Here is a 12,251-nt window from a genome sequence, read left to right on the forward strand (position 1 = left end):
GTAGTATTTAGTATAATTACTTGGAAGGTCCGGAGAAAAGCCCAGACAGAATAGAGATTGTGGAAGTATCAGGGATGTTTTAAATTCTCTTATCTGTAGCAAGAGTAAAATAGTGAGAAGATGATTTTGAAAACTCTGTCTTTGTAAGTTAAACAGCAGGGACATATTTTCTTGGTCCTCAGGATAATCTATTTCCCCAATTAAAATATGTAATAAACTTTAAGCCTTCATATTTTTTTTTAAATATAGGATAGTCGTTAATTCAGATACATTATTACATGTAAAATGCTGTTATAATATGTGTTGACCCCTTAACCTATGCCAATTATTTAAGTCTGTTTAATCATGTGTAACCATATATTATTGATTTCAGGAAATCATGTTCCTCCATCATATTTGGGTGGTACGATATACGTGAGATTGCTGATCTCGCGCTGATTGTGCGACCGGAGAAATATTGAGAAACTGAATTTCTTGCTACACCCACAACTCGAAACAAACGATGCGCATGAAAGCAGCTTGTTTTTTTGTTAATTTTACGCTGCGTTTCTTGAATTTTCTGTGTGCTGGAAAATTTATGAATCTGTCCATGATCTGTGATGCTGTGAAAGTAATTTTGAATATATTATTTCCGTCATTGTCGGTTGTGTCATCACTGTTTTAAAGCTTCATTTTTTTATTTTACTAAAACCATAGAGTAGCAGTCACCTGTGGAGACAACATACTAAGGTTTCGTTAATAGACCAATTTCATACCGCACGCGATTTGTCACAAAACGTATTCCATCTTGACCAAATTTATCTTTTATGATCTCCATGTAATTCAATGTTGCCAAAATGTCTCTTCTGAACGCCATTTTCTTGCAAATCCTAGCCCCCTAGGACACCTCAGGAGCTCTTCTGAGTTTTGGTTAAGATAGGCATGATTTCCCATTTTTTAGAATGTTGATAAATTGCTCTTACTCCTATTCCTAAAATTACGTAAATCTGTGATTTTCTGGCCATTTATGAACGATATCCTACTCTGAGACGCTTAGTAAATATAGGCTCTATTTTTACTTTGTCATTGTGGACTATTAGGGGGTAAAGGATTAGAATCCATTTTTAAAAGATTGTGAAACATAACTAAAAGTAGAAAACGTGAAAGGGTCTGAAAGCTTTGCATTAGATTTAATTTGAATGTATTATCCTGGCAATTTTATAAGGTTATGAAAATAAAATATACCTCAAGCTTATTGGTGCCAGCGCCCAGTTAAATGCAGCCCATGTGCCTTTATATGATGACAAATTAATTTAACCATGATGTTTAAAAAATAATTTTCTTTAAGCTTTAGAGACTAATATTTTACTTATAAGGGAAAAAAATTGCTCTTAGGTTGAACTGTCTCAAATTACATTATGCCAATATCCTCACATTCACTCTGTTTTCGGTTCAGGAGAATGTATTTAGAATTACTAATACTGAATATTAGTAATGGTCAATGACAGCAAATTCAGAGTATAATGTGTATTGATAGTAATACCACAGACTTGAGCATTTTTTCAGCTTTAATCAGATGCAATAATAGTATATTGCTCTGAGTGACGCTGTTGGTCAAGATCTGCAGTTTTAAAACAGATCCTCCCCTGTATTCTGGCTGCAAGAGCACAGAGTTTCTCTTCATTTGCAACTGTCTCTCTATTAAACAGACATCGTAGACGAATTGTTACTTTTGATATATATATTTTTCTTATTTGTAAAATCCTGCGTTAAAATTCATGGTGTCGACTTTGAAGTATTAATAATATGTGTTCTCGTTGTTCTACCGTTGCTCGGATAAGTGGCTCTACAGCTCGCGTTTCGACATGGCTGACAATGCTCCTGGTTGTATTTGCTTTTGTCTTTGCCCCTGCGCACGGGCAGGTCCGTTATTCTATTCCAGAGGAGATGAACAAGGGATCAGTGGTGGGAAATATCGTGCAGGATCTCGGTTTGGATGTAAAGAGACTGAAATCTGGCAGAGCACGGATCTTTACGGAGGACAGTCGTGAGTACATCGGTCTGAATGTGGATAAAGGCACTCTGATAGTGAGAGAGAGGATAGATAGAGAGGAGCTGTGCGCTCAAGTGTCTCCATGCTCTTTACATTTTCAGATTATTATAGAAAATCCAATGGAGCTCCATAGATTTGACGTGGAAATACTGGACATCAATGATCATGCACCTGCCTTCGACCGAAAAAAAATAATTATTGATGTCCCCGAATCTACTGCCCGTGGGTCACTCTTTTCTTTAGACAGTGCGCATGATCCCGATGTCGGGCTGAATACACTGCAGAGATACTCCCTTAATCCTACGAATAATTTTAGTTTAAAAGAATTGACTCGGAATGATGGCACTAAATATGTTGAGATGGTTTTAGAAACACCTTTAGACAGAGAGCAACAAGAGACACATAATTTAATTTTGACAGCATTTGATGGTGGCACTCCTCAAAAATCTGGAACAGTTAAGATAACCGTCAATGTTCTTGATGTAAATGACAATTCTCCTGTGTTCAGTCAGCCAATATATCGAGTATCTTTGTCAGAAAATATTCCCAAAGATAGTTTAGTAGTTTCAGTCAGTGCTACTGACGACGACAAAGGATCTTATGGAGAGGTTACATATTCATTTTCACAAAGCACCGGAAGAGAGGCCATGGATTTGTTTACCATTAATTCGGACACAGGTGAAATAAAGGTAAAATCTTCCTTAGATTTCGAAAAGACCAAGCAACATGAACTTGATCTTAAAGTGATGGATAAGGGCGGACTAACAGGTACCAGTAAACTGCTGATTGAAATTACAGATGTCAATGACAATCCTCCTGTTATCAGTGTTATCTCATTTTCTAATCCGATCCCTGAAGATTCCCCACACGACTTTACAGTAGCGATGTTTAACATTAAAGACTTAGACTCGGGTAAAAACGGACAAATTAAATGCACAGTGAATTTAGATCTTCCATTTCAAATCAAATCGGCTTCCTCTAATTTTTACAGTTTAGTCACTAATCGTGTTTTAGATCGTGAAATGTTTTCTGAATACAATATAACGATCACAGCTACAGATGAAGGATCTCCATCTTTATCCACTAATAAAACACTAACACTTAAAATATCTGATGTGAACGACAACGCCCCTGTTTTCCAGCGTCACTCATACACCGCTTATGTGATGGAGAATAATTCACCTGGAGTGTCTATATTTGCAGTGACAGCAACTGACAGAGACTCTGGGAATAATGCGCGCATTTCTTATTTTTTAGAAGATCTTTTTGTCAACGGAGTTTCTGCTTCGTCTTATATTTCCGTTAACGCAGAGAGCGGAGAGATTCTCGCTATTCGATCTTTTGATTTCGAGCAAACAAAAGAGTTCAATATTCGCGTAAAAGCGCAGGACGGAGGCAACCCGCCTCTCAGCAGCAACGTGAGTGTGAGAATTATTATTCAGGACCAGAATGACAACGCGCCTCAGATTCTGTATCCAGTACAAACTGGTGGCTCTGTGGTGGCTGAAATGGTTCCTCGTTCAGCAGAGGTGGGCTATCTAGTGACTAAAGTGGTGGCTGTGGATGTGGACTCTGGACAGAATGCCTGGCTCTCATATAAACTGCAGAAAGCGACAGACAGGGCGCTGTTTGAAGTGGGCGCACAGAATGGAGAGATAAGAACTGTGCGCCAAGTCACTGATAAAGATGCTGTGAAACAGAAACTCACTGTTATAGTGGAGGACAACGGACAGCCCTCTCGTTCAGCTACAGTCAATATTAACGTGGCTGTGGCGGACACTTTCCCTGAAATGCTCTCCGAGTTCACTGACTTTACGCATGACAAGGAATTAAACGACAACTTGACATTTTATCTCGTGCTGGCCTTGGCTGTAGTTTCGTTTCTCTTTATTGTCTCCATCATCGCTATACTGTCAGTGAAATGCTACAGATGGAGACGTGAACGGATGTTTTACAAATCTGGTGCTAATCTTCCAGTTATTCCGTATTATCCACCTCTTTACGCAGATGTAGGGGGGACAGGAACTTTACAGCATATGTACAATTATGAAACTTACAGAACCACTGACTCTCGAAAGAGTGATGTGAAATACGCCAGACCTCCTACTGAGAGCATCATTAGTCTGGACACCAGTGGGACACAGACAATCACGCACGCGCAGAGGGAAAGATCTTGTGTCGAATTTGATGAGGTAAGCGCTACAAGCAACATCATATCTAAATGAATGAATAACTAGCATTTCATATACTTGTCATTAGAAACCAAATTCTGTTTTAAGTTTTGCTTTTTTATAACGGTCATAGAACAAATATCTGTATCTGTTTAATCGAAATTCATATATCCTTTCAATGATGTTATTTTATTTGACAAAAATACAGACAATTTAATGTCATATGAAGGAATCCTCGTGTGAATCAGGATATATAACACTAGACCATCACCAATGCTAAGATTTATTTCCTGTTTGTTGCCACTTTATTAATACTTTATCTTTGTTTTGCGACATGTGGAATGCGGGTCGTTGAGCAAATAGAGAAGCAGAAACGTGTTAACAAAATTGATTCAGTATATGTTTGGAATCCATGATTTAGGAAAGGTTAAATGTCTTTAAAGAGTTCATTTAAATATTCAGTCATGGGGGATGGCACTACTGGCTCTTTTTAGACAGCTTTCTCTGCCTTTCAAAACATATAGTTTTGTATTTATTTGTATGCATTGTTTGTTTCAGTTGTTTGAAGTATTTTTTTGCACTTACTTGTTTTGTAAGTTATGTGCAAATGCTGTTTACTCTCTTTGGTTAATTTGTCATATCTAGTTCAAGAAAAGGCGCAACGACTTCACCTTTTGAATAAATAACCGTAACTTAAAACAGACTGCTTGTCTTTCAGTCATTCTATTTTTATCTGGATTTTCTTACCAGTTGCAATACGTATTTGATGCTCTGAGGGACGCTGTTGGTCAGGGTTATAGCTTCTTAATGATTAATCTTAGATCCTCCCCGTGTAAAGATTGCATTCTGCTTGGATTTCTCTTCGCAAAAGATTGTCTATAGAATCAGGAGCAGTCGCGAATGAATTGCCCTACGGCAAATTTTTTTCAAGTTAAGATCAATTAAAATTTTTGGATCTGTAAAGCAAAAAAGCTTTTAATATGGGTTTTCTTTATTCCCTCGATGCCCGGATAAATGGCTTTACAGTTTGCGTTTCGACATGGCTGACAATGCTCCTGGTTGGATTTGCTTTTGTCATGGCCGTTGCGCACGGGCAGGTCCGTTATTCTATTCCAGAGGAGATGAACAAGGGATCAGTGGTGGGAAATATCGTGCAGGATCTCGGTTTGGATGTAAAGAGACTGAAATCTGGCAGAGCACGGATCTTTACGGAGGACAGTCGTGAGTACATCGGTCTGAATGTGGATAAAGGCACTCTGATAGTGAGAGAGAGGATAGATAGAGAGGAGCTGTGCGCTCAAGTGTCTCCATGCTCTTTACATTTTCAGATTATTCTAGATAATCCGATGGAGTTACATAGAATTGACGTGGAAATTCTGGATATTAATGATCATGCACCTGCTTTCCACAAAAAAGAAATGAGCATTGAAATAATGGAATCGGTTGCCCCGGGGGCACGGTTTTCTTTACAAAGTGCGTATGATCCGGATGCTGGACGTAATGCATTGCAAAGATATACCCTTGATCCCACAAATTATTTCACATTAAAAGAATTATCCCGTAGCGACGGTAGCAAATATTTTGAAATGATTTTAAAAACACCCCTAGATAGAGAGCTTCAGGAAGAGCATAAATTAATTTTGACAGCATTTGATGGTGGCACTCCACAAAAATCTGGAACAGTTAAAATAACTGTCACTGTTCTTGATGTAAACGACAATTCTCCTGTGTTCAGTCAGCCAATATACCGAGTGTCTTTGTCAGAAAATATAGCCAGAGATAGTTTAGTAGTGGTCGTCAGTGCAACTGACAAGGATAAAGGATCTAACGGAGAGGTTTCCTATTCATTTTCACAAAGCACAGAACAAGAAACACTAGATTTGTTTAGTATTGATTCAGATACTGGGGAAATAAAAGTAAAAGGTTTCTTAGATTTTGAAAAATCCAAACATTATGAACTAGATGTCGAGGCGGTTGATAAGGGCGGGCAAACTGATACCAGTAAACTGCTGATTGAAATTACAGATGTCAATGACAATCCCCCTGTTATTAGTGTTATTTCATTTTCTAACATGATCCCTGAAGATTCCTTACCCGACTCGGCTGTAGCAATGTTCAATATTAAAGACTTAGACTCGGGTAAAAACGGACAAATTAAATGCACAGTGAATTCAGATTTGCCGTTTCGCATCAAACTGACATCCTCTAATTTTTATAGTTTAGTCACTGATCGTGTTTTAGATCGTGAAATGTTTTCTGAATACAATATAACGATCACAGCTACAGATGAAGGATCTCCATCTTTATCCACTAATAAAACACTCACACTTAAAATATCTGATGTGAACGACAACGCCCCTGTTTTCCAGCGTCACTCATACACCGCTTATGTGATGGAGAATAATTCACCTGGAGTGTCTATATTTGCAGTGACAGCAACTGACAGAGACTCTGGGAATAATGCGCGCATTTCTTATTTTTTAGAAGATCTTTTTGTCAACGGAGTTTCTGCTTCGTCTTATATTTCCGTTAACGCAGAGAGCGGAGAGATTCTCGCTATTCGATCTTTTGATTTCGAGCAAACAAAAGAGTTCAATATTCGCGTAAAAGCGCAGGACGGAGGCAACCCGCCTCTCAGCAGCAACGTGAGTGTGAGAATTATTATTCAGGACCAGAATGACAACGCGCCTCAGATTCTGTATCCAGTACAAACTGGTGGCTCTGTGGTGGCTGAAATGGTTCCTCGTTCAGCAGAGGTGGGCTATCTAGTGACTAAAGTGGTGGCTGTGGATGTGGACTCTGGACAGAATGCCTGGCTCTCATATAAACTGCAGAAAGCGACAGACAGGGCACTGTTTGAAGTGGGCGCACAGAATGGAGAAATAAGAACTGTGCGCCAAGTCACTGATAAAGATGCTGTGAAACAGAAACTCACTGTTATAGTGGAGGACAACGGACAGCCCTCTCGTTCAGCTACAGTCAATATTAACGTGGCTGTGGCGGACACTTTCCCTGAAATGCTCTCCGAGTTCACTGACTTTACGCATGACAAGGAATTAAATGACAACTTGACATTTTATCTCGTGCTGGCCTTGGCTGTAGTTTCGTTTCTCTTTATTGTCTCCATCATCGCTATACTGTCAGTGAAATGCTACAGATGGAGACGTGAGCGGATGTTTTACAAATCTGGTGCCAATCTCCCAGTTATTCCGTATTATCCACCTCTTTACGCAGATGTAGGGGGGACAGGAACTTTACAGCATATGTACAATTATGAAACTTACAGAACCACTGACTCTCGAAAGAGTGATGTGAAATACGCCAGACCTCCTACTGAGAGCATCATTAGTCTGGACACCAGTGGAACACAGACTCTTACGCATGATGAGGTGAGAGCTGCAATAAAACAGGTCTACAGATATTGGCACATTTTTTTATACCTAAAGTTTTTATAAGAATTTAAAAACAAAATGCAATTTTGCTGCCGCACATTACTGTCTTATGAGAAGAAACAATATACATTATTTTTGCTATTATTTTTTTCATAACGACCGGCGAGCATTGCATTTTTTTATTATCAAATGTACTTAATGTTTTTTTTTGTTTTTTTTTTGCTTTGCATCATGATGTAAACTAACCTCCTGCTTAAACTAACCTTAACATCAGACTAATAAACAAATCTTTAAAAAAATTTTCTGGAAGCATTAAAACACGAGCTTATATATAAAATAAAGCCTACTTTTTCCCTGACTGTACAAACTCTCCATGTTGACACTGCAGTACAGCCTGCAGTCACTGACAAACATCAAGGTGATTTTAAGTATCAACCGGCTCAGCATTATTAAGGTTACCTATGTTACTGAACAGATTATATATTTAAAACCTTTGTGTCAGGGTAACAATTGGGTGTTTGCCATGTACGACATTTGAAGGTTGTTGCAGAGGGACAATACAAGCAATATTATTTATTTGAACATTTTGTCTAAACATATAGACAAGTGAATTGTAACTAAAATTCTCTGAACATAATATGTATTTGCATTTTTTAAATAGAAAATCCAGCTTTCAGTTTTTTTTTTTTGCATTTTCATACGTTTTAGAGTATTTGTCATGTTTTTGTTGTCGTTTACATTTCAAGCATGTTATATGAAATTGTTTTTTTTTTATCCTTTTGGCAATTCCTACAAGCCAGAGACATAATTGTCAAAAAGTTATTTTTATCTATCTATCTATCTATCTATCTATCTATCTATCTATCTATCTATCTATCAAAGATTATATAAATTATTCGATGTCGTTTTGATCTATCCATAGCTGGCTTTTGTTAGCAGGTGTAATTTTTAATAAATACTCTGAGTGACGCTGTTGGTTAGGGTGTACAGTGTTTAGTAACGCTCGTTTTTAGATCCTCCCGTATTGCGATCCATTCTGGAGGATTTCTTTTTGGTTGGTCCGATGTTTTACACATTAGCCATCAATTAAATACTGTCTGCACTAGGATTTCTGGATCGTGTGTAGGTTACAGTGTTTAATATGGGTTTTCTTTATTTCCTCGATGCCCGGATAAGTGGCTCTACAGTCCGCGTTTCGACATGGCTGACAATGCTCCTGGCTGGATTTGCTTTTGTCATGGCCGTTGCGCACGGACAGGTCCGTTATTCTATTCCAGAGGAGATGAACAAGGGATCAGTGGTGGGAAATATCGTGCAGGATCTCGGTTTGGATGTAAAGAGACTGAAATCTGGCAGAGCACGGATCTTTACGGAGGACAGTCGTGAGTACATCGGTCTGAATGTGGATAAAGGCACTCTGATAGTGAGAGAGAGAATAGATAGAGAGGAGCTGTGCGCTCAAGTGTCTCCATGCTCTTTACATTTTCAGATCATTCTAGATAATCCGATGGAGTTGCATAGAATTGATGTGGAAATACTGGACATTAATGATCATGCACCTGTGTTTGACAGAAAAGCAATTATTATTGAGGTGCCGGAGTCTGCAACACTCGACTCACTATTTTCTTTAGACAGTGCGCATGATCCCGATGTCGGGCTGAACACACTGCAAAGATACACACTTAGTTCCACTGACCATTTCAGCTTAAGAGATTTATCTCGCAGTGATGGAATTAAATATGTTGCAGTGGTTTTGAAAGCTCCTTTAGACAGAGAGCAACAAGAGACACATAATTTAATTTTGACAGCATTTGATGGTGGCACTCCTCAAAAATCTGGAACAGTTAAGATAACCGTCAATGTTCTTGATGTGAACGACAATTCTCCTGTGTTCAGTCAGCCAATATACCGAGTGTCTTTGTCAGAAAAATTACCCAAAGACAGTTTAGTAGTTACAGTTAGCGCTACTGACAAAGACAAAGGATCTAATGGAGAGGTTATCTATTCATTTTTACAAACCTCTGGAAGAGAGGCCAAGGATTTGTTTATCATTAATTCGGACACAGGAGAAATAAGGGTTAAATCCTCTCTAGATTTTGAAAAGTCCAAGCAACATGAACTAGACGTTAAGGCGATGGATAAGGGCGGACTAACAGGTACCAGTAAACTGCTGATTGAAATTACAGATGTCAATGACAATCCTCCTGTTATCAGTGTTATTTCATTTTCTAATCCGATCCCTGAAGATTCCCCTCCCGACTTTACAGTAGCGATGTTTAACATTAAAGACTTAGACTCGGGTAAAAACGGACAAATTAAATGCACAGTGAATTCAGATCTTCCGTTTCGCATCAAAGAGACATCCAATAATTTCTATAGTTTAAACACCGATCGTGTTTTAGATCGTGAAATGTTTTCTGAATACAATATAACGATCACAGCTACAGATGAAGGATCTCCATCTTTATCCACTAATAAAACACTCACACTTAAAATATCTGATGTGAACGACAACGCCCCTGTTTTCCAGCGTCACTCATACACCGCTTATGTGATGGAGAATAATTCACCTGGAGTGTCTATATTTGCAGTGACAGCAACTGACAGAGACTCTGGGAATAATGCGCGCATTTCTTATTTTTTAGAAGATCTTTCTGTCAACGGAGTTTCTGCTTCGTCTTATATTTCCGTTAACGCAGAGAGCGGAGAGATTCTCGCTATTCGATCTTTTGATTTCGAGCAAACAAAAGAGTTCAATATTCGCGTAAAAGCGCAGGACGGAGGCAACCCGCCTCTCAGCAGCAACGTGAGTGTGAGAATTATTATTCAGGACCAGAATGACAACGCGCCTCAGATTCTGTATCCAGTACAAACTGGTGGCTCTGTGGTGGCTGAAATGGTTCCTCGTTCAGCAGAGGTGGGCTATCTAGTGACTAAAGTGGTGGCTGTGGATGTGGACTCTGGACAGAATGCCTGGCTCTCATATAAACTGCAGAAAGCGACAGACAGGGCGCTGTTTGAAGTGGGCGCACAGAATGGAGAAATAAGAACTGTGCGCCAAGTCACTGATAAAGATGCTGTGAAACAGAAACTCACTGTTATAGTGGAGGACAACGGACAGCCCTCTCGTTCAGCTACAGTCAATATTAACGTGGCTGTGGCGGACACTTTCCCTGAAATGCTCTCCGAGTTCACTGACTTTACGCATGACAAGGAATTAAATGACAACTTGACATTTTATCTCGTGCTGGCCTTGGCTGTAGTTTCGTTTCTCTTTATTGTCTCCATCATCGTTATACTGTCAGTGAAATGCTACAGATGGAGACGTGAACGGATGTTTTACAAATCTGGTGCCAATCTCCCAGTTATTCCGTATTATCCACCTCTTTACGCAGATGTAGGGGGAACAGGAACTTTACAGCATATGTACAATTATGAAACTTACAGAACCACTGACTCTCGAAAGAGTGATGTGAAATACGCCAGACCTCCTACTGAGAGCATCATTAGTCTGGAGAGCAGTGGAACTCAGACTCTTACGCATTCGCGAATGGAGAAAGAGAATGATCAACATAATCAGGTGAGAGCTGCAATAAAAACACGTCTACAGATATTGGCACATTTTTTATACCTTATGTTTTAATAGACATTTATAAGCTATAATGGAATTTTGCTGCTTCACATTACCGTCATATGAGAAAAAAACATCCTTTTTGTATTTAATTTCTATAACGACCGGAGAGCATTTTTAATTATCAAATGTACTTACAGTTTTTTTCCCTTTGCATCATGATGTAAACTAGCCCTTTGCTTAAAACTAACCGAAACAACAGACTGATAGACGAATCTCAAACATTTTGCGAAAAGCATTAAAACACGAGCTTACATATAAAATAAACCCTACTCTTTCCCTGACTGTACAAACTTTCCATGTTGACACTGCAGTACAGCCTGCAGTCATGGACAAACATCAAGGTATTTTTAAATGTTAACCGGCTCAGCATTGTAAAGTTTATTCATATTACTATTAAGATTTTATTTAAAACCTTATGTGCCAGGGTAACAATAAGGTGTTTGTCATGTAGGATATTTGTAGGTTTTCGCAGATGGTCAAAAAAAAAGAACATTACTCATTTGAACATTTTGTCTAAACATACAGTATAGACAATGTAATGGTAACTAACAATCTCTAAACATAATACACTCTAAAAACTGCTGGGTTAAAAAACAACCTAACCATAACCCAGCCACAGCATTTTTTTAAAGTGTATGTTTTTGCATTTTTACAATAGAAAATACAGCTTTTATTTTTTTATACATTTTCATACGTTTTAGAGTATTTGTCATGTTTTTTTTAAACGTTTTCATCTCAAGCATGTTGTATGAAATTATATTTTGATCCTTTTGGCAATCCACACAAGCCATAGACATAATGGTCAAGAAGTTAATTTCTATCTATCTATCTATCTATCTATCTATCTATCTGTCTGTCTGTCTATCTATCTATAGCTGGCTTTTGTTAGCAGGTGTAATTTTTAATAAATACTCTGAGTGACGCTGTTGGTTAGGGTGTACAGTGTTTATAAACGCTCTATTTTAGATCCTCCCCTGTATTCCGATTGCATTCGGGAGGATTTCTCTTTGGTTGGACCCGTG

General features: G+C 38.5%; 1 protein-coding gene across 16 annotated transcripts in view; it reads left to right on the plus strand.

Moving 5' to 3' along the window:
* Positions 1–12,251, plus strand: part of LOC128543731 (protocadherin gamma-A11-like) — a 75,334-nt gene that overhangs the window by 23,498 nt on the left and 39,585 nt on the right. For 2 of the 16 annotated variants that reach the window (XM_053513964.1, XM_053513967.1), the window contains exon 1: positions 1,693–4,224. The exons of 11 other annotated variants lie outside the window; for them this stretch is intronic. In XM_053513964.1, the coding sequence (XP_053369939.1) occupies positions 1,786–4,224 (2,439 nt within the window). In that variant the 5' untranslated portion in view covers positions 1,693–1,785. Of the gene's footprint in view, positions 1–1,692; positions 4,225–5,183; positions 7,593–8,669; positions 11,176–12,251 lie in introns of those variants that run through there. 3 more of the 16 variants (XM_053513962.1, XM_053513968.1, XM_053513976.1) reach the window with 2 other exon arrangements.

The sequence above is a fragment of the Clarias gariepinus genome, chromosome 2, assembly GCF_024256425.1.
Source record: "Clarias gariepinus isolate MV-2021 ecotype Netherlands chromosome 2, CGAR_prim_01v2, whole genome shotgun sequence".
Lineage (NCBI taxonomy): Eukaryota > Metazoa > Chordata > Actinopteri > Siluriformes > Clariidae > Clarias > Clarias gariepinus.